General features: G+C 47.0%; 1 protein-coding gene across 1 annotated transcript in view; it reads right to left on the bottom strand.

Annotated features, from left to right (window-relative positions):
• The window catches only part of LOC144173689 (putative glutamate receptor), a 52,506-nt gene that overhangs the window by 14,353 nt on the left and 14,524 nt on the right, over positions 1–23,629 (bottom strand). Inside the window, exons 5-6 of the mRNA XM_077702009.1 lie at positions 22,335–22,488; positions 7,523–7,740 (exon numbers count right to left, since the gene is read on the bottom strand). Of these exons, the coding sequence (XP_077558135.1) occupies positions 7,523–7,740; positions 22,335–22,488 (372 nt within the window). The remainder of the gene's footprint in view (positions 1–7,522; positions 7,741–22,334; positions 22,489–23,629) is intronic.

The following is a 23,629-nucleotide window of genomic DNA, read 5'->3' as shown; positions in this document are numbered from 1 at the left end:
ACCATCAGTCCTACAGTGCAATGTTGACGACGTCACTTTTGCAGAATTCGCCCGATGAACTCGTCCTCAAGTCCAACCAGCTAACGGTAGAGGAAACGTCAACACGAGGACCACGAATGGAGCGGCCTGGCGATGTCTCAACACTACTTGAACTATTGAACCTCAAAGTACGAAGTCGGGAGATGACTTCATTATTGACTGTATCAGACACATATGCCAAAATAGAACCAATTTAAAACTAAGTCAAGGACAACATTCAAGGTTCTTCTCTCACGCTAACGGTCAAGATATCCCGCCATAGATGTCTGTATTGTGAATCAAGCGACCACATCACGGATGACTGCCGGGCTGAACTTCCGTTAGACGAAAAGAAATCCAAATTGCGAAAAAAGGGATGTTGCGTTTGCTGCGCCAGGCCCTTCCACCGCGCCAAGGATTGCAAGAATGCAATAAAATTTCATGTCGGAATTGAAAGGGACATCATATTATTTCCTTGTGCGATCGAACTTGGAAACCCCCAACAACAGAAAAACGAATGACTGTATCCAGCTTTATGGCTGATTCAGAGACGTCCCAGAAAACGATTTCTGGGTGGACACTGAAGGAGACGCGAAATGTATTTCGTCCAGCATCGAATCAGAAACGGTGACAAACTTGCACACGGCAACTGAAGAGCGCGTATCCGTACCTAAATCATTTCGTGGGCTCGACCACCTAGGACTCCCAGATAAGCGGAAACATTCCAAGGAAGACTACGAGGAGTTAACAGCAGTAAATGTAAACGCGCTGAATTTCATAGGTGCCCGAATCCTCATAACCTCGATCACGAAGAATACATCGACAAGATCAGCGATTTCGAACACGGGGAACATATCGAAAACACACATGATGAAAGTGCTTTTACATCAACCACCCGTAAAAATATGACACCTCAACGAAGTGGGTACCCACAAACGAAAGCAACACAAAACATACGAATTGTATTGGGTCCAGCTAAAACAAGCGGACGCGTTTCGAGCAACAGTCAGCGGAACGGTTTCTTTGTTGCAACGTTTCGAGGCCTGCCTCTACGAGAAAGGAATTCTGAGGGTAGGACGGCTTCTTCAGCTCTTGAACTTCACCGGAAGCATCGTGCTTGCCGGATTGAAAGAGGGTTTTCTGCTCATTACCCAACTGCTTCCCTCGATAGTTTATGCTCCCATTTGGCCCGTGAAGCTTCGTCAGCCGAAACCATTTGTGGCCTCTATGGAAACATAGAGGGCATAGATTGAGCAGACGATGGAACACATTGCGTCAGCGTGAACACTGCACAAATTGTCCACCGCTCATATGACTCTAAGCAAATCTTCAGTAGTTCTTTTGGACCTTGAAGACACCGCGCTTGTTAAGCAGAAACCCGCCCATCGACAAACTGACGGGTCACTCAAGGTTTCCGGCAAAGATGGAAACGTTCTTTCACGTGAAGTGCGTACGCCTGGCGGAATCATTTCTAGTCAACTGAGTTAGCATAGCATCGTCTTGTGGCTTCAGACATATTCGCGGAGAGCTCATTCCAAATGCAGGAAATTTTTCAACCAGATCCGTATTATTTCGCCGGCCCAGAGCTTCTTACAAAATCTGACCTGGTTGTAAGGAAGACGACGCAGAAGCACTGAGGCCAGCAGCAACGGCATCGGCAGCGAGCCTCGTGACATCTTATTCCTCAACCGAATCACCCCTTCAAAGGTCCCCAATAAAGTGGTGCTTCGCTAACCGCGTCTGTTTCCTCATCTTCAACTCCTTTTAACAGCACGGGATGCACAAACAAGCATGAAAAAACAGGCAGATATACCGGAAGAATGCTTCTCCATAATTTAAAGTTCCGCACACTACACAGAAGCGGTCCTTAAGTACAAAAGCCCGAGAAAGAAACAAAGACTGCCAACATGTGGTGGCACAATGGAATCATACAACAGTTAATTACACTCCAAGAACTAATAGACCTCTGTTGGTCGGTAAGAAGACCGGGTAAGCAGATCACATTACGAAAAGCTCGCACATCTTTCAGGTCCCTCTGTAGAAGCACTTTGAAGTTTTTTGCACAATATTTGGCTACTGGGAAAACTGCCGGAAGCTTGGAAAAAGCAATTGCCCTAGCATCCTTAAAACTCGGAATGCCGCCAAGCTCTTCAAGTCGTTATAGACCCACAGCCCATGCCAGCTGTCTAGGCAAAAGGTATGAACTTGTCGGGAACACCAAATTAAGCTTTGTTTTACAATCCGTAGAACTGCTGGATGTTCACCAGTGCGGTTTCGAAAAAGCGTTCTCAACAATGCACCATTTTGTCCGCCTCGAAAATACCGTAGGAGAAGCGCTCATACACAAACAGCACTGATTTGCAGTATTCTTCAACCTAGAGACGGCTTACGACACCACATGAAGGTTTGAAATTATGGGTGATCAAGTGGAATTAGGCATCCGCGGAAGAATGATGAATTGCCTGAACGACTTCATCGCAAACCGTTCATGTAAAGTTGCTTCTAGATTGAGCCCTCTCGAGGAACTTTGTACTGGAGAATGGGGTGACTCAGGTCTATATTCTAAGCACAACACTCTTTGTCATTAAAAGGAACTCCATATCAAAATAATTCCACAGTCTATTATGTATTCGGTCTATGTTGATCTTTAAATCGCTTCCACGTCCTCCAATGTAGCGACATTTGCGAGACAAGTGCGGTTGGCTCTCAACGGACTAACATGGGCAGACAGAAATGGTTTCAGGTTTTCGCCACACAAAACAGTGGCTATTTTCTCTCTCAAACGAGGCTAACACACCGACCCCACCCTACACCTAATGGAAATCAATTTACCCATACAAAACGAACACAAATTTCTCGGCGTAAAATTTGTCAGGAAACTCACTTTCCTGCCTCACATCAATATCCTTAAAAAGAAAGCATCGCGAGCTCGTAACATAGAGGTTCCCACAGGGTTTGCCTTTTACAAATTCACCGCTTGGTTGTGCGCTACTGCATTGGCTATGGTTGCATTCAGTATAGCTCAGCCAGGCAGTGCTCCTTGAAACGACTGGACCTAGCACACAATTCAGGTTTGCGTATCGTGTTTTGGGAGTTCAGGACATACCCGCAAACAGTATTTACATTGAATGCAATGAACCCCCACTTGCAGACAGAAGAACCATGCTGCCATTCTCATACATCTTCAATTCGGTCACTGTCAATACATCTGTGTTACCCCATAGTTACAAAATGCCCGTACAGGACATTGTTTATTAGCAAATCTCAAGCCTCTCCGTTTTGAAGAAAAACATTTGAAGAAAAACTATGCTGGACATTTGCCGGAAATTGCCCAGACATGACCGGCTACCACCTTCGTATACTATATCTTCTATATGCTACTTTGCATTAACACTTTCAAAAAATGAAGACACCGCGTGAACATACACACGAATTCTCGGCCCTAAACGCAAATGTGAAGACGAAAAGGCTCTTTATCCGGACGATTCCAAAACATCTCACTCTTTTGGGGCTGAAGTAGTGCAATGGAAATGGGAAAAGGTGATCAGGCTACGTCAGTGCGCCTCGGTTTACACAGTGCAATGTTACGCCATTGCGGTGACAGTAGAAAGATTAATTTAAAAAATTTTGAAGACAGCTTTATCTACACAGACTGTCCAGCGCTATCACAGCACTGCGTTCGAACAATGCGGCCCAGCGCATAGTAGGAGACATAATGCCCAATGTAGACAACAGCCAAAAAGCTCAAAGATACAAAATTAAACACTGCTGGGTTGCTAGCCATGTAGCAAAAAATTGAAATAAGAAAGCCGATGCAGTGCCGGACGGGCTAGTACCGCAACCATAAAGCAAGTACGAAGTCCTTACATTGATTGCATGATATTTAGACGCAGTAAACAAAACAGATTGCTAAATGGCAGTCCTCGTGGGATAATTGAAACTAACAGCAAATTTCACATGGTTAAACTCACTAGTATACCATAACGGGAATCGACTGATTATGAGGTTTAACACGCCGACTTTATACAAGTGATGAGGTAGGCCTTAGTTGAGGGCTCCGGATTAATTTTGACCACACACGGGCGTTTTCGCTTTTCGCCTCCGTCAGAAAAGCGGTCGCCGCGGCAGGGAATCGATCTCGGGTCCCTGAGCTCAGCAGTAGAACGCCTTAGCCACTTACACGGCTGCTGGAGTGGGGATCAAGCAGACCCGAAGAAAGCCTCACAGAACTAATTTTATGCTGCCTCCGCATAGACCATACACATCTGACCCATAACGTTCTGCCGATAAAAGAAGATAAACCGAGATGTGAAGAACGTGATTAAGAGCTGAAAGTAAACCACATCTTACTCTCATGTGCAAAGTTCCAGGTCGTGAGAAAAAACACATTAGGCTGTTCTACAACGAACACATTTGCATTTTACCCCAGTCTACTCCTAGGTGATGGTTTACTGGTTAATATTTCCTCCGTTTTTAGTTTTTTTAGAAGAAGGAACACTCGTAATCAAGCTATAACGCGTTAAAACAATGAGTCATTATGCGCAAAAAAACCCTATGTGGCGCATGACAGCCTTTGTTGCTTATGTGCCATGAAGCCCAACATCGCACAACACTCCTGGGACAATTTGCTTTTAAGTGAAATCGAAGGATACAAATAATACCTCAAAAAGAGCCAATAACGCGGTTCAAAAAATAGTACGTCAGACTACTGACGCCCTGCACCTTGAATAAAAAGCACAAAACATTGATGACTGGTGAAACACTGCTGTTCGAAATGGCTAGTTATTTTTCACATTATAATGCAAGCAGCAGCATGAGCTTGTTGCGAATGAATAACCGAAGTTCTACAGCCGTTCCAGTGACTCACGCTCTGAGGTTGTGCACAACGAATTCGAGTGCGCGGATTAGACTTTTACGATAGCCGCGAAAATAAACAAAAAAAATTCCCCCGCACCTCCCCGAAGGGAATCGTGCAGAAATGCGAATGCATTGGGTGCGCCGATGACTGTGGTTCGAGTAATGGCGTAATTAATGACGAGAGTGTGAACGTAATCATTTATTCATTAGCACCTGTTTGTGTTATCGTTGTACCTGACGGCCACAATCACTGCCTTGTGATCGCTAAAGTGCACGGTGAAAGGGTCTTTGAGAAGCATACGCGCGTCACAGTTTCGCGTAAAGACCAGATTAATGCAACTCCCGTGAATGGTAGTGGGGCACGTTTTTTCTCACTCGTTGACCAGAGACTCGCGGCACGAGGCACACACCAGGTAGGACCTGAACGGCGCCAGACGAGGGTTGTCGTCACAGACCGCGATGATGGCGTCACCGTTCTCATCACCTCCTCTTCCAAACTCGTTCCAAAGAACCCGAAGCGTGTTCAAACGACTAGACTCCTTCTTGATGTTCCCGAGCGCGTAACGCGTTCGGCATTACGCGCTCTTCGCTTCGCAGACTTGTCTTCTTCTTCTTCTCCAACCGATGATGATGACGTGGAAGCAACTGCAGTGACGTCACCGCCAGGGAGAGGCGTAATGCTCACGTTGCATTGTGTGAACCCCCGACTAAGAAATGCATTCGCATTTACGACGACGACCACGACGAAGGCAGAACTACGAGGCGCGCGCTCACGTGCGCTCGCGCTGGAGGAATGCTACGCACGCCGGCCAACGGAGCAAGACAACCCCCGGCTAATAAATGCATTCGCATTTAAAACATCAGCTTACGAAGATTTTGGGGCGCGGTATAGACCCCAGGGTGGTTTTAATTCTCTCGTAGCCGTCTACTACAGCCCGCTACGCAGAAGGCTGGAGCTTTGGGCGCGACAAACTCCCATTTCAACGCCGGTGGTAGTTGCAAGCCCAGGGTACTGCTGTGCGTTTCCGTCGTGCCTCCAGTTTACATGTGTACGCCATTTCATTGGCATCATCATTCAGCTGGCGTTACAAGCCAGTTTCTTCTGTGCGTCGCATCCATTTCTTGTACGACGAAAATTTAGTATATAAGCGTCACTGTTTGGGAAATCAATGCTTGACGCGCATATATCTCGTCTTTGTAACAAGTTTTCTTTAGGAGTTGCTCAAAGTGTTTCTATTTAGTGTGGTTAAATAACTACTGTGGAAATTTCTGGGCTGTGGTAAGGGCGCCGCCACCGATACAATAGGCCGCGTAAAAGCTCGTTCATTCGAACTGCAAGGAGAAGTTATCTCAGTTCTAATTAGGGAAAGTTCGAGCTAATGAAAATGAAGTATAACGACAAGTACACTGCATGTGAACAATTTTATTTTTATAAATTGCCCATGATTGCACTCTGCCTTTTGTTTTTGAAGACGATAGCCAACTCTTTTTGCTATAACGACCGAATGTAGCGGCAGCCCTCCTCTCCGCCTTGGAAACTACACAAAATACGGCCGGCAGTTTATGCGGCATCACTTCTTTCTTTGTATTTTATTTATTTTGTTAAACGAAAAGTGGAGCAGAGCCCTAAGACTTGATGCGTGACTTTTGTGCGATGAAACAGGTGCTTCGCCCTCTTCGTCCTCGTCGTCGCTGGAAGCGAAAGGTTCTGCGCTTCTGGCCTGAGAGATAGATAGGATAAGCTATTTTTTTTTCTCTGAACACAACAAAAGGTCTGTCCTTATCCGTCAGTCTGTCACACACCACTGCAGTCACGTCCACATTGACGTAGTACGCAACGAATACTCCTCCAATAGCGTGCAGTGCGGGGGTTTCAGGTTTCAGTTTGTTTTTTCAGGTTTTACCTTCTATCCTTTCTTTCCTCCGTTTCTGGCACGGTGATGTCTGTGTGTAGGGAGCGGGTGCATTTCTCTGACCGTTTGTCAGGCGCCAAACTTTCGGTGCGGTGGCGTGCAGTTCGCTTTACCCGTAGCGGACCTGACTTACGTCTCTCACGTTCTAATAAACGGCTATTGTATAAGAACGCTACTATGGAGGCTTAGCGGTACCAAATCGTCCAGTTATAATTGTCCAGAAAATCAAATTATTGGCGTCAGAATTAACGAGCTTTCACTGTGTCGGCGTGCCGTCACTATTCAGTGCCCGCAATAAAGCACACTATATTGGGTGACATCCGGGCAGTGCGTTTACGCGCTACATAAGACGGCCCACCGGTTTTGCTACGACCTTGCTTAGCTTCGTCTTCTCCTCAATTTGTCTTCTCAATTGTCGCGTCCGGTAGTGCGCTGCCCTAATAACAGTAGAAGGTAACGACGGAAATTGTGAGGACGGGTGTGTTTAAGCGGATGGGCGTGTGACCCGCCAAGATGAACACGCAGATGTTTAGAAACAGTCCGGTAACAGTCGCCTCAAAAGGTGGTGGGAACAATAAAATTGACGTATTTTCGTGCGTGGGATCTCCAAACGTTTGCCATTTACTGCCCGTCGGATGGGCCGACAGCATTATTACCTATATCGGCGGAGTCATGGGCTCTAGTTTATTGTACTGCAGGGTACCAAACTATAAACGTATCTGTGCAGTACTCACTGCTACCATGGCCACGTACGATGTCCCGAGCCACATGTAGGGCACAGTCTGCGGCCTGCGCACGAGGTGGCGAGCGCTCTCGATTTTCTCCACTTCAGACTTGATCATGAGACAGGCCCGCATGTGGCCGCAGAAAGCGTTCATCAGGACCACCACTGCCAGCCACCAAACGGCGCTCAGGAGACGTGGGCCCGCTCGCTTCGGCACACGCGCTGACGCTGTGAAATGCCAAGGGAGAAAAGGAAATGTTTAGGCAGTTAGGTGATAATGTTGTGTCGGACAGACTGCTGGTCTGTACACAGCAATCCCAGGTGAACTAATTCGGGAAGCTGCAGACAGCTCGACTGTCCGGGCCGCTTTTCATATGCCCTTCGCTTCTTCTTTAGGGAAGTATAATTGGTGCGATGGTGGTAGAAGTTAAAAGGCAACTGTAGGCCCCTTGAATTTGCAGAATTGGTTTTTAAGGCCTTGGAAGACGGGAATTTCAGCAGTCCCTTAAAATCCTCGATCTGATCAATTTTTATTTTAGCCTTTATGCTTGTTGATTTTATGCTTATCAACATAAAATCAACACAAGGCCACGTAAGAACTGGGTGAGCGTTTGTAGTTTGGTTGATTCTCTTCAGAGAATAAGAGTTTACATTTTATGACGCACAAATTGCTTATCCGTGTAACACTGACGAAGAAATTATGGGACATTGTCGAAGGAGGGCATATCGCTGGAGCTGTTGTTTTGACAAGAGAACTTGTCCGAACACCAGTCTTTTGTTCACCCAACACAGTGTCCTAGTGGCTAAGGCATTGGGATGCTTAGCCCAAGGACGCGGTTCACATCCCCACCGCGGGGGTCGTCTTTCAGATCGAGGGGAAAACGCCCGTGTGTGGAGGTTTAGGCGCACGTTAAACATCCCCGGGTGGTCAAAATTAATCCGGAGCCCCCCTCAAGATTTTGCCTCGTAATTCATGTGTAGCTTCGATGCGTTAAATTAAATCCCACAATTTCAGGGTCCTCTTGTTGAAAATTTGGCTCGAGCAATTCTTCCATTTTTTGGCGATCTCTCGCATTTTGTCTCCATGTTATACTGAATATCGGTCTTATGGGGATTTAACAGGCGATTTGGTCCTTTAAAATCTACGCACAGAGCTTTGAAAGTGCTTGAAGAGCATTGAATGTTTATCATATAAACCAGCATGTGTCCTGGGTACTTCTGACTTGAGATAACAGTGTAAGAGCTTTCCGCATTAAATGGTATGGCTAAATCAGTGATACCCGGTCCCTCCATCGTATAATCGGTTTTCTGACTAACCTGGAGGACTTTTGTTTTTATAAAATATGAGGCGGATTTATTCTTGAGACGAAAAACCAGCCACATTTTGAACACCGAAGTCTATAGGCAACCTTGGGCTATCTGGAAAAGATGCTTCGTCGTTATCATCACTTTCTGTGTTCGTGATGCGGCTGCAGATAGCTCTTGTGTGGTACATAACTACCCTTGGTGGGTGCTTGGCGCTGGCTTCACCTCGCTGGTTCCAACGCTAACTGCGCTGCCAATTCGATTCCTTACAATTGCCCTTGAGGGGTGCGTATGATAACACGGAGTGCGGCGTCATGTCCTCTTTCAAGCAGCGGCAGATGTTTGCGACAGAAACTGCAACTCCGCTGTCGACAACGCCATGAACGGCAATAGCAATAACGTTTCCCGGAGGAGCAGGTTTCCGGCAGAGCGATGGCGATGCAGTTCTTGCCTCCGACATGCAGCGCCTAGTTTTTCACTTCCGGAGTAACCAGACGATGACACATAATGGTCACAGAACGGTGCCATGGATAGTGTTCTAGAACTTCTGGAATTGCTGCTACTTGTGAAATTGCTGTTGTTGGTTTCAAATCAGCTGTTGTTGGGATTGGAGTTTCTGTCGGAGTTGCTCAACTTGCTGCCGAAGAGCGATGTCTTCTTCATCGGCCATAGCGATGCGATAATTTCTGCTTCCGGGTCACCAGATGCGGAGAAACATGGGTTTGGTTCTTTCACTCCAAGCAACGTGCACCAATTGTTCCTGTCCATAACGGAATGCTCGCCTTGCTTGGCTAAAGGGACACTGAAGTGATTTCTAAACATTGCGTGATTATTTATTTATTTATTTCACAGTACCTCACAGGCTCCGAAGAGCATTGCGTGAGGGGGGAACAAAATAAAACAAAAATACACAGCGCGATACATTGGAATTACATTGGGGTAAAGAATGAAATAACAATGAAGCATCATGAGTTTTGGAATACGGGGTATTAAGAACATCTTGGTATCAGGCGGGGTAGGGAATTAAAACACAAGCAATGTGAAATGGCATAAAACATTAATATGGGGCAACATCAGTATACAATTTTGAGCAAGATTTATTACACAACGTAGACTACCATATAAATTTTAAACAAAGGGAAGAAAAAAAGGAAGTTTGACAATATGACAACAATTTTAGATGTGCAAATGAGCTTCAAGAAAAATGGCTGGTCAGTCGCTCATGAAATGCATCACGGTTTGATAAGCAGGCGATGGCGTTTGGAAGATCATTCCACAATGAAATGGCACGTGGAAGCGCAGATAAGTTGAATGAACGTGTCTTACCAAATATTCGCTTGAAACTGAATTGATTATGAAGCCGTGCTGACATGCGGACAGGTGCTTCGAGATGCAGTGGGGATGGCGTAGCTGAATTGATGTATTTGTGAAAAAGACAGAGAAGAGCGATTGATCGGCGAGTTTCTAACAGCTGAAGTGGCATATCTATTTTAATTTGAGTAATACTGGCGTGGCGGTCGTAATTCCGAGAAATGAAGCGCGCAGCTCTATTCTGAATTGATTCTAGTGTTTGTATTAAATAAGCTTGATGTGGTGACCATACAGATGAAGCAAACTCTAATTGTGGACGAACGAAAGTTAAATAGGCTAATTTACGGATGTCAGTAGGTGCGTTGCGCAAGTTTCGGCGTAGGTAGCCTAATGATTTAGAGGCTTTGGCACAGACTGTGGTTATATAAGACGACCATGACAAGTTAGGTGTTAAGTGTACTCCTAGGTATTTGTAGGACGTTGCCCTTATTAAGTCAGTGGTATTGATAGAATATGTGTGGTTAGAATTACTTCGCTTGCGAGAGAAAGAAATTATTTTACACTTGGATAGGTTAAGGGTCATCTGCCAGGTGTTACACCAATTATAAATTCTGTTTAGGTCATTTTGAAGGGCAATATGATCATGAGGAATGCTTATGGGACGATATGTTATGCAATCATCTGCAAAAAGCCGCATGGAAGACGAAATGTTAGTAGGTAAGTCATTAATGTAAATTAGAAAGAGTAGAGGGCCAAGAACACTACCTTGAGGGACGCCCGATGTGACGTCAGTGAAGGGGGAGCTGAAACTATTGGCTATTGTAAATTGCTGGCGTAACGATAAGAAGTTACGGAGCCAGGATAGGGTAAGGGAATCTAATTGAAGGGACGATAATTTAGAAATGAGGCGGCAGTGGGCAACGCGGTCAAAAGCCTTAGAGTAGTCTAAAAAAATGCAGTCGGTTTGTAGATTGTTATCCATGTTTGAGTGCAAGTCAGTCGTGAATTCCAAAAGTTGAGTGTCACATGAGAAGCCTTTTCTAAACCCGTGTTGATTAGTGAAAAAGAAATTATTAGACTCGAGGTGATTGTAAATGTGGGAGGCGATGATATGCTCGAGAAGCTTGCAACAAATGCAAGTCAGTGAAATGGGGCGATAGTTATCGGGGGAAGTTTTATCGCCACTCCTAAAGACCGGAACCACTTTTCCAATTTTCCAGTCGTTGGGTAGCTGTCCGGATGATAAAGATTGTCGAAAGATGTGAAAAAGAATCTGACTTGAGATGGATATAGTATTTTTTAACAACTTAGAATTAATACCATCTATGCCAGCGGAAGTTGAAGTTTTGAGGTTAGTAATCAGTGATGCGATTCCCTGAACTGTGATGTCGATGGGTTCCATGAATGGGTTCCATGACTACTAGCGGAACTTGTAGTCTGAAAACTCCAGGCCATGTTTCGACCGCTCTCACTGCGTTTACACGACTTTTCACAGTAGAAAACTCAATTCGAAAATTATGTGCTCCTCCCCACATCCTCCTTGCCGATTTCCTATGACGTTTCGTATGACGTCAAAACAAGATGGCTTGGCTTGACTGCGCTACTGCACCGCTCGCCGACCCTCCCACGGAATCAGTCGGCCCACCGTTCAGCAGTCGTCGCAGTTCTTTTTCTCAGTTGAAACTAAGCCACGACACGTTTGTGCAAGGAAGAATGTGCCTTTTGTTTGCTAGTTCGTAGACTGTATCCAGCTCTAAGTCTAAGTCACTGCACACAAGCTCACATGCGACGCTTCGCTGGCTGGTACGATAGCAGAAAAATCTAAGGACAATTGAAGGCGGAGAAGAGTCAGCGAAGTTATTACAGATACTAAGAAATTATTATCAAGCGAAACGTTTATCGTGCAGCGTAAAACTAAGCTGCGGGAAGCACTTTTTTTCTGTGTGTGAACTAGCACAGTAGTCAGGAGCACGACCACACATCTGCGAATGCTTTTCTGCCTAATGCATGCAGCCGCTAGACACGAGGTATAGCGGAAATTCGGGGGACGCTTACTGCAGTAGCTCTATTAAAAAATAGGCATCTAAACTGCTTGAAATACTATAACTAAATAAAAACTAAGATGGCTGTACGTCATATGCTGCATATTTCCGCACCACGCGGCGCTGGCTTACGGCCGAGCTGGCTCGAGCTATAGGCGAGTTGTTTTGCAATTCGCAAGTTTTAATCCCCGACAGCGCCTGTTTTTCTATTTCTTTGTGTTTGGGCCATGTTTTAAACTGAATTCGTCATTTTTATGCTGTAACGTTCGCTGCTCCTCATGCAGTACGCAAAACGCGTGCAGACTGACACGGACGCGCTGTGCGAGTTCTCGTTGGCGCGGTGTTGCCATAAACGCCGACTGCTTGTGGGCACAGTCACGAATCAGCCGACCCTTGGTCTGGTGCGAACACACCTCTTATGGTATAAGCACTAGCCAGGCTCGCCCAAAAGGTGTGGGAAAAGGGCTTCGCAGTTGAGCGTCTCCTTTGACGCGGAGGGCTTCCATCCATACCGTTACGCCTCGGCTAGTGATTTCTACGTTTCCAAGTCGTGCTGGTAGGCTTATGTCAGGAATTTCACAGCCGAAAACATGGCAGAAACGCGGTATGCCGATTACTGAGTTATCGAGAATGCCCATCCAACAATAATATCGGATACCAAGCATGTTCAAGTACGTAGTACCTGTCTTGGTCATTACACATTGATTACATCTGCAAAAAAGCATAAAAAAGTGAAGTTACCTCCGCCGTACACTAAAAAACACTCCTAAGGACACTAAATTAACGTTTTGTAAGACGCTCATACGACCGATTCACGAATATGCCTCTCCTGTTTGGAGCCCTTGGAAGAAAACTGAAATTAATCAAATTGATGGGATTCAGAAGAAAGCTGTACGATTCATTTGCCACCGCTACGCATAGGTCGGCAAAAGAGAAAGAACTCACTCAAACTCAATCACAATTTTTTTCATTCACGCTGTACTCAATCAAACTCAGACTCAAAAAGCACGTGTTCACAAAATCACTCGTACTCACTCATCAAATACTCTTTTGTAATCATACTCACTTGTACTCAAACTCATTTGTCCTCACTGGTATTCGTACTCAATCTGTACTCATGAGTACTGAATCTGTACTCATGAGTACTCACTCTGTACTCATGAGTACTCACTCTGTACTCATGAGTACTCAATCTTCTGTACTCATGAGTACTACTCATTCTACACTCACAAGTATTACTCATTCTGCACTCATGAGTACTACTCATTCTGCACTCATGAGTACTCAATCTGTACTCATGAGTATTCAATTTGTATTACTCACGAATAATCAACTTATCTGCACTGTTAGCTAGGTGGTATCTCGAATGGAAGAATAAACAGAAAAAAATAAAATGTTTTATTGATTAGAAAAACACAGGTGACATATATATCAGGACAGAGAGAGAGAGAGAGAAAACTTTAATGAACACTGAAGACGTTAGCCCCACAAGGAAGAAAACGTCTGACGCGGTGGACTGTCGTAGGGCGACTTACTGCGCGAAGGCACGTACATGTGAGAGAGCAGAACCGGAACGTAAGCGCTCGCGTTGCGTCTGGCGTCTCCTCTAGTTTCAGGAATAAAAAAACGAAGTCTAGGCCGGGTGGCTCAGGGGAGCTCGGGACTTGTCGGTGCGGCTGTGGCCGTAAACAGCGGTTTTGTGCGTGTCTTCGGGTGGCAGCTTTTGCCGTCCGTTTACGTTTCCGGGCGCGCTGATACTCTCGTTATGGTGCTCCAAATCTGAATTGTGCCTGCGCGTAGATTGACGTCCGTTCGTATCCAGATCACTGTCCACTTATTCACAGATGCTCGATGCTGGCGTTTGTTTTTTATTGTCCCGGATACTAGAAACTTCGTTAAGAGGGTGTTCGTCTCGTTGAGGTTCGGTGAATGTCAAATCTGCTTGATTTTATTGTGTGTCTGCCATGGGATTGCCTTCGTCAGACCTGAACTTGACAGTATTTACGGCGTTGCGTTAGCCGCGCCGCTTCCGTCGGCGATTGTGTTCGTGCAGCTCGTCGCGTGCTTGATTCGTGTGGGGGCGTAGTCGTCCGGTTTGTCTGGTGGCGAGCTGCGTTGTGTAGGGATGGCATAGTTCGGCGCGTTGAGGACGTTGCTTGAATTGTCGTATGCGTTGCGTATGGTGCGGGAGCCGTTTGGCTTTTCGTTTAGTGTGCGGTAGCGTTGCGTTTTCGTAGGGTGGCATGGCTGATCGGTCAAGGTCGTTGCGGCTCCGTGCTCGCAGTCGCAGTGGTTGTTTCGGAAGTGAAAGCGTTGTGGTGGGGAAGCAGGCGTGGTTCATGCCGTCCGTTGGGTCCCACATTCCTTGGCGTCGCAAGCGTGACTTCATCGTTAGGGCATTCAATGCCTTCGTCTGGATCGGGTTAATTTGTTTCCGTTCTTGCCCTGTCCGTGTCGTCGCTCAAGCCCTCGTCTTTTACCAGTTGTTTCGAGAATTCTATATTCGCTATCTCTCCCATACAAGCAGGCTCCGTTCGTCCCGAGTCCGCTTGCTCGCGGTTGCGTCCTCTTGTACAAAATCGTGTTTGTCGTGTGAGTGTCGGTCGGAGCGTGGGTGCCGGGGATCTTGTTCGTTCTAGCTCGGGCATGCCGCATGCGCTGGCCGTGTCGTTGGTCGTTGACGGACCTACCTTCACGAGTGTTATGTCGTTCGTCCGCTGGACATCGGGCTGGAGCAGCGGGTGTGGAGAGCTCGTACGTTCCGGTAGGGTTGAACTGCGTCGCTGGGTCTATTGTTGCTTGTGGCCAGGTGATTTCTGCGGTTGTAACATTCGCTGGCCAAGTCCGGATAGCAGCAGTGGGAGCGGAGGATGTCGCGAATTGTAGTTTCCTCCGTGTGTGCTGGCTTGGTGACGTTCCGTGCGCTGTGCATTTCGTTCGCCGTGGTCAGCTCCACTGGTTCAAGGTGGATGTCGTTCGTCGCCTCTGGTGCGTTTCGGGCGCTGTGCGTCTCGCTTTATCTAGGAAACTCCCCTATAATTGGTGTGTGGTTGTTCGCCACGTATGGTGCATTTCGGCGGCCGTGCGTCTTGTTCGCTTGTCGTGGCCATTTCCACCAATCCGGATGTGATGTCGTTGGTTGCGTGGACCGGCGCCGGGACAGCACCAGCGAAAAATGTACGTACTGACTCCGTTGCGTTCCTTGCTCTCAGCGTTCCGTTCGTGTACGTGTGTACCGGAATAGCGGATGCCAGGAACGTGGTGCCTTCTGGCTCGTGGACGCTGCGTACGTTGTGCGTCTCGTTGCTCGTTGTTGAAATGACCTGCGCGTGGGCGATGTAGCTCGTGGGCGATGTAGAAGAGCAACGTGTGTTCGTTATTTCGCCAGAAATGCACTGACTTTCGATGCGTTTCCCTAATCGTGGCGATTACCTGGGAGAGGTCCGGTGAGCACGCAATCACAATTTTGCATGCGTCGTCTCGTTCATGTGCGTGCCGTCGTGCATTCTGCCTGTGTCCGGATCTCGTGCAGTCCAGGCACCGTGGGAAACGCGCGGCCGGCTCTCGCCAGTTGTCTCTGAAAACTTTCTTGTTCATCACGCACTGCGCTGACTGTCCTGATCATATTGTCAAGTTTCTTAAGATCGTTTTGTCGTGCCTTGAGATAGGGCACTGCATTTGTTATGCGGCTGATGACGAAGGCCTGCACTAGGCGGAGCGTCTCGCATTCCTGGAGGCCCCCGTGTTTGCCTGATACTCGACCGATCATGCGGCTGATTTGTTCACACGTGGATTTAAGTTTGTTAAGGGCAATGGCGTTATTGCATTTGTTATTACTCCCTTCTAAAACGTCCACCGAACGTTTACCACAGCTGGGGATGCACAATACGATCACTGAGCTCATAGAGGTTCAGTACACGAGTCAAATCATGCGACTGTCAATGACAACTACTGGCAGGCAGGTCCTTGAAGATCTCCGCATCGCTCTACCCCCTACCACTGAAGACAGAGCGGACATCCCTCCCCCCTGGGCGCCGCAAACTAATCGTTAAACCTCTGCCCCGTAATATGCATCCTGACCGAAACTCAGGAAGAAGGCAAGCCCGAGCAACAGCCATAACAAAACAATATGGCACCCGTAAAGGCGTGTATTATGTAGACGCAGCGGGGCCCACACCGGAGGGCATCTGTACGGTCGCGGTCCTCCTGCGTGAGGGAATACAGGTGGATGGACTATCGGTGAAAACGAGTAAAATTGAGTTTGCTGAAGAGACGGCTATAGCTTTGGCCGCCACTCACTCTGACGCAACGCACATAATGTCGGACTCGGAAAAAGCTTGCCGAAATTTCATCAGGGGTTGGATAGCACTCCTAGCTAGAAAACAATTCTCACAAATGCCAATCCAGAAATATCCGACACCATAAAACAACTTGTATGGGTACCTGGCCACCAGGGAGTAGAGGGGAACGAGGCTGCGCACACAGCCGCCCGAGCGTCTCTCCCTCGGAGTTGCTCTGACTTCCCAGGCTCTGGCCGTACACTTGTACCTTACCCGCTAACCACATTCTCTGAGGTCACAACATACCTGCGCCACGGTAGGCGGGCGTTCGCGGTGCCCGCCAAGGGCCTGGATAGAACTGAGGAGCGCCATCTTCGCCGGCTGCAGACGGGCTCATTCTACAGCCCCGCAATGCTCAAACACATCAACCCATCCTTCTCGGGTTCGTGTAACTTCTGCGGTCAGTGGGCAGACACGTATCATATGGTATGGGCCAGCCAGTATAATCCAGGCTTAAAAGTCAAAGTGAAGCCAACGAGGGAGGGCTAGGAGGCGGCCCTGTCCGGCTGCTCGGACCTAGAGTCCCAGCGGGCTCTCGTCCAGCGGGCACGGGTGGCGGCCTCGACCAATGGGATCCCTTACTGAGGAATACCACCCACGCAAGAAAGGCCTAACCGCCTCTCCCTCTCTTTAACTCTGTCTTGTACATTAAGAAAGTTTTTCCTCCTCCTCTTCCTCCTCACGCAGCCTCCTGCTCTCACACAGTGCCGCGTGCAGGGTCCTCTGCCGTTTGGTGTCGGAGGCAGCCTGAATTTCCGGTGGCACATTCGTTCGTTTGGAGAGATGTCGACGTTCTCCCTTGTCCTCTAGAAGACGCAAGACGATGTCGTCCTTACGGCCAGAGCAGGGTAGCCTTCGTAATCGTAGTGCACTCACGAACTGCTGTTTCTTCGCAGAGCATAGGACGTAGCCTTCCGTTGAAGACAGCAGTGTGTCGACCACCACTGACATGGAGTCCGTCGGTGCCTCACGTCTGCGTGCCGCACTCTCGTAGTCGTGGTGCGGTTTGTCCACATTGTTCGTCTCTTCGTCCGTTCGTCCTCTCATTGCCTCAAAACCTGATCCCGCCGACTACAACATCTTAGCTAGGTCGTGGCTCGAATGAACGGCTAAGCAGAAAAAAAATAAAATGTTTAATTATACGAGGCTAAACAAAATATGCGAGGCTAAACAAGACGTCGCACGCGTTCAACTGGATATTATGATGTCCGATTCACAACTCACAAACGTGCTTAGGTGTACTCGGCTATTTTATTTCCATTCCTGGGGCAAATTACACCGCCGCGCCTGTACGGTGGGGCTATATGCTCACTTGTAAATGGCACTACACGAGACCATATTACTAGCGAACGTGAGGAAAATGTTTCAAAACGGGAACCTAATAAATCCATATAGCGCACGTACATCAGCCAACTGTTCGATTGAATACGCACAGCGGAATGGTTCGGACAATTTCGGTAAGACAAACGTTACAAACCACGCAGTCGGTTTGACGCGAGTTACGTAAATTAACTGCGGCTGTTGAAATGAGCGGCTCGGCTCACGAAACGACTACACAGCGTGACATGCGTCTACGGAAACTTCTGAAGACCGAAAACAGGGACTTCAGTACGCCTAGTGCGTGCATTGTTAGCAGCCTCCACCGCCTCTCCGCTAAAACAACTGGAAGAGAGCAAGCGCAATGAAGCCGCCACGCCTTCACAGTCCGTGTCAACAAAAATAACTGCGGCAGCCAACAAGTGCCATAGGAGAAGAGCAACTGCGGCCGCGTTTCCCTCCGAGCCCTCACCCCTCGTTTTTCCCTCTTCACCGTGACCCCTTTGCGAGCGACCGCCGAGAAACGCTTATAGCGCCAAACAGGGACTGGGAAAGGGGGGAGGTGCAGTTATCGTTGTCTAATTTTGCCATCCTTGACTGTTAAGCTGCACAGCGGCACCGCTAAATTTTTGCGACTCGTACACGCGCGTCCGGACTCGAACTCGTGATAAAACTTGTTTGCACTACCGTACTCACGAGTGCATATACTCAAGAGTGCAAGCACTCGCAAAACCAGTAATCATGAGTATTGTACTCATGAGTGTGTACTCATGAGTACTGTGTACTCATGAGTGCTGTGTTCTCATGAGTACTGCGTATTCATGAGTACTCATACTCATTAGTACTCAAACTCATGAGTACTCATACTCATGAATACTGTACTCAAGAGTACTCAAAATCATGAGTAGTGTACTCATGAGTACTGTACTCACGAGTAGTATACTTACCACTGTACTCACTCGTCATCATACTCACCTTTTTTTTTATGGGTGTGTACTCAATCATCATCGTACTCACTCATGAGTTTGAGTACAAATGAGTGTACTCACGAGTGAGTACGCCGACCTGTGCCGGCGCTACGACCGTTATTTTCCCCCGTCCTCAACACTGTCTTTGAATTTGACACCACTCTCAGAGCGCAGGCGCATTGAAGCTCTGAAATTTCTGCACTACATCACAAATGGCTCCCGTCGCCTTTCACAGGATTCCCTTACAACTTTTGGCGAACCACGCAGCACTTGAAGCCAGTCCAGGCTAAACCTGACCCCCTACTTCGCCCGCAACAACACTTACAAATACAGTTTTTTTCCACGTGTTGTAGAGCAATGGAACTTACTTGCTCAATCCACCCGCACTCTTTCTTCGCTGAATTTCTATCCGCAGTTCCTAATACGCACCAATATATTCATATGTGTATTTGGAGTGTTCGTCATTTTTTCTTTTGTGTGGCTTTGTTCAACGGTTTCAGTGTACGTCGTACGGGTGATGCATGCTTTGTATTCCCCACTCCTGTGATAGCCCCATGGGGCTGCAGTATGTAGAAATAAATAAAATAAAATGTTGTTTCACAAAAGCGATACCGAAACTGGTTTGAAGTCTAACATTGGACATTGTCCAATCACGCAGCACCTTGTTTTGACATAACTGCTGTTGGTGAGGCCGCCGCTGACAGCGGATGGTAGTTGTTCATCTTTTGGGCTTTACAAAATAAATACCGGCTTATCGACCGGACAAACGATGAAAAACGTGTTTATTTGGGCCAGTCTACACAGTGCAAGCAAAAACATGAGCTTGACAAATTTACTTCAGTGTCCCTTTCAACTCTCCCTCACGTGGTACAGCCGCTCTTCTTCGGTTGCGGAGCCAGAGGGTATTGCGTAGCGTTGTTTCCGCGCCAGCCGCTCTCCGAGAAACACCGGCAGGCACTCCGGCACCGACCCCACAAACTGTTCTAGAACACTGTACCGTCAGATCGTGAGCGGCAGCGTTCAGTTATGGCAGGCGGCCGGAACAAAAGAAGTGCGGTCAGAAGCTGCGCCGTGCTGGATGGGCTGCCGAGTAACTCAGGGAAAGCCCTAGGGGAAGCGGCTGCCCCGTGGCCCCGCCACAACGCGCAGTCACGTGTGGAGTTGTTTCATTGCCTGCATAGCGGTGGGCGGAAGCCATCTGCGCTCTGTCACAGTTCCCACTTTGAAGTTAGCTTAGGGTATACGAAGACACATTCTAATTACCGTGGGCTTGAACTTTGGACTTTCAAAACATTTTAGAGGAGGGGTCATTACTGGGAGTCTGGCGCCCACTCACCAACTCTGCATGCGTACCATTGAAAGGATATTGCTTTTTGTACGAACTTGCTGCGCAGTGTGGCCTCGGTCGTCGTGATGGTTGCAACTAGCCCCGTTACGCGAGTAGAAGGAAAAAAAAGCGTCAAGAAGGCTTTGGCGACTGGCGAGCAAAGACAGCCGAGAAATGCGCAAAGCTTTCACGAGGGGGCAGATTTCAGAACCGATCTAGGCATGCAGAACTGCGTTCAGCTTAAGAAGTAGGTTCGCCCTCGCGTCGCTTTTTCGGCAGAGCATAGGAACGAAATGCTTTTCGTTCCGGCTTGTTTGTTCCATAAGTCAAAGTTTCGTTCCGATTCGTCTCCCGAAAGAAAAGAATGATGGTTTGTGTCGGTTCATAACCGTTCGTGCGTGCGCGGAAGAAAACTTAGATTTGTAAATTTATCTGAAAAACATTGACAAATATTTAATTAAGGTAAAACATTAGGTAATGTTATAAACTTTTTTGAAGATGCCCGTTAAATAGCTCAGCTGCACACAGAAGATTCGGAGGATACCTAAGCCTCCCTTGTCGTATAGCACTTGATGGCGCAGCTGCAAATGGTGCCCGAAGGTTTCAACCTGGTCCCCAGAAACTACATCTTTCTCTATGACCATGCATGCCAGAAGTCCTCAAACTAGTTCCCAGGTTTCATCGAGATGCTGTCGTATACATTAAGAATCCCTGAGCGCTATTTGTATTGGGGTGCCCCATTGGGGTGAAGTATTTAGGTGTGAACACGAGCATTCACAAAACGAGCATGCGGCACGCCTACATTCAAATAATCCGCCTTGGTGTGGGACCTCAGTGCTAAAACGTCTCAATAAATTTCAGGCAATTCAAAATCCTTCTGTACGCTTTGTTACCAACTCGTATAGATATGGTAATTATCGTTAAAATATTAAACCGCTTTGTCTTGTGGGCACTCTAAAACTCCGGCGCACATTTTCTCTGTGTTTAATCTCGAAGACATTGTACGAGAGGTGATAGCAACGGATAAACATCAGTACCTTCAGCCCCCCACGTATGCATCCAGGCGCGGACTAAAACGGCAAAAAATTGGTGAATATTGATGGCGCGCGTCCGAATTCGAAGTGTCTTATTCTAAAAATACACGAATGGCTTTCCCGGTGCTGTTCTTTCCGCCCGCTACGAAATGCTTTCCCATGGACTTCTCAAGCGTTTGCGTACCGGCAAAATTAGTTGTAGTGGTTTCCATTGAGTGTGTGGCTGTAATATGCTGTTTTCGCTGTTAATTGCGTATGCTGCTGTAGTCACACAGAACATTGTAATGGTTCTTCTTTTTTGTTATGTCGTGTTTCAGAATATTCCTGTAAATTTTTTAAACACCCACCCACAACAATGCCGTAGGGGGAATGTAAAGATGTGATTGCGTAAAGACACACACAAATAAATAAATTGGGCCGCTACGTCTGCACCACAGCAAGATGCGCGCAGTGATCGCGATGTCAGCTAATCACTGACCATTGAGACAGACAGAGCGAGTATAGAAGAAGGCAGCAAGCCTTCAGAAGAAGGGATGGCGGCAGCAAGATGAAAAGCAATGTTATACCAACGAACCGTTGGCAATCTCTCACCTCGCTGCATAGAAATTGGAATGAACGCTCTATCCGAAAAACGGTACGGTATTTTTTTCGGTTTCGCTCCCGAACGAAATAATAAATGACGTGTCGTTATTGTTTTCGTTCCGGCTAAAAATATCATGTCTTGTCGTTTTTCCGTTGCGGTTTCCGTTTAGTTCCAACACCCTGTTTTTCGGTAAAGCATGAGAAAAAGTTTGCCAGACCGAGTGCTATAGTTTGCTATTGCGCATTTCTTTTCCTTTTCACGAGACACGAAGTAGCTCATTACGATGTCGTTTTTTTCTGCGTTTATTGATTACTGACTAGCACGTCGCTGAGGTGAGTTCGCCTTCTGGGAATCATTTGCAAAATCCAATTCGTTAGAATTTCGTCATCAAAGCTACAGCTATATGCCTTTTCCTTCACGAACAACATCCCCCCAATTTGTCCACGCGCCTAAAACCAGAAACGCTGTCGTGCCATTATTTGACTAGGTGGAAAAATCAAGCTGTTTCTTGTAGATGAACAAAATCGGCATTTAGGTGCTACCCAGCATGGGCTCCTTCCACATAACGCGGACGTGAAAGGGACCGAAACGTTACCTTCCAAGAAGAGGTTCTCCACGTACATCCACAGGGCGTCGCCGATGTTTTGCACGAATGAGGATCGGTACCCCGCCGTCGCAGCATGCAGTGACGTGAACAACGCCGTCACGACGCCTACTGTTACGAGGGCAAAGCTGAGAAACATCCACACCTGCGGTGGGTGTAAGCAAAAAGTATAGGATGCACTTTTTTGGAGTTGCGACTTCGCGGTGACAGACCCGAGTACGGTTCTTCCCAGTAGTTTTAAATTTGTTCTCCTTGAACCGTGCGAACAGCCATATATATTAATTGAAATTTTTATACTCAAGAACCTACATCATTTAATAGAAGTGGTAAAATGTGATTACGTTCAAATTGTTTTATAGGCGCGAGATAAGTACGTCATCACCTTTAACTAGCCGCCGAAGCATATTTAGGATTTTGCAACTAATCATAGTGAACGAAAACGTAGTACGGATGGAGGATGACAATAAGTGGGGAAATCATGCACGAAGTACTCCCAGAATGCAATTTCAATCACAAGGTATACATGTGGTGATGTTAGCAACAAAAATGTCAAAGAAAAAGTTTCAACTAACACTTAGTGATGATTGCGTAGGTAACACGGTACGTTATCACCGTTATATTATTGCACGACTTTTTATGAGTTCAAAAGGGGTATCGTAAATTGCTCTAAGGAAGTAAGTCGAACGCTTACTCAAATTTAACGTCGTTGGAAACACTGTCATACAAAGCGCACAGTACTGATCCGGTGTGTGCTGCTATATTTAAGTCAAACAAGTCCAAGGAAAATAAGTAAGGTATAGCAGGATACATTTCCGCACATATTGCTGAAAAGGGAAAAAATCGCCGCCACAATTTAGTACCATTTAGTCTCTTTGGTACAACAATCTAATTAGATGGAAAAAATAAAGAAGAGTCACGTTAGTGAAGATAAGGTGACACCCTTTTCCTATCAAGCAAGATTGGCAGGCGCGGCATACCACAGAAGGAGCACACGGCCGCCGCGTTTGAAACATGTCAAGTGTGCGCGAAAACGCGCCGCTAATCTCAAGAAATTGTTCATGACAGCATGCATAAAATTGGCTTATCTTCCGACGAGGAACTTTTATCCTAACATTATTGGTGGTATTGTTACAGTGTTTGAATTTTATTTCCACGGGCGACGTTCTTTGTGTGCTTGGAAGCCCGGAACTCGGCTTCCGAAATTCTCTTCCCAGATATTCAAATTCAACATCGTGCTTTCGAAGATGAGCATCTAGCTTTCGACTCTAGCGACTTAGTTTTGCAAA

The sequence above is a fragment of the Haemaphysalis longicornis genome, unplaced genomic scaffold, assembly GCF_048455015.1.
Source record: "Haemaphysalis longicornis isolate Haplotype H1 unplaced genomic scaffold, Haemaphysalis longicornis Haplotype H1 scaffold_3, whole genome shotgun sequence".
In the NCBI taxonomy this organism is placed as follows: Eukaryota; Metazoa; Arthropoda; class Arachnida; order Ixodida; family Ixodidae; genus Haemaphysalis; species Haemaphysalis longicornis.
This window is presented reverse-complemented; position numbering and strand designations above follow the sequence as displayed.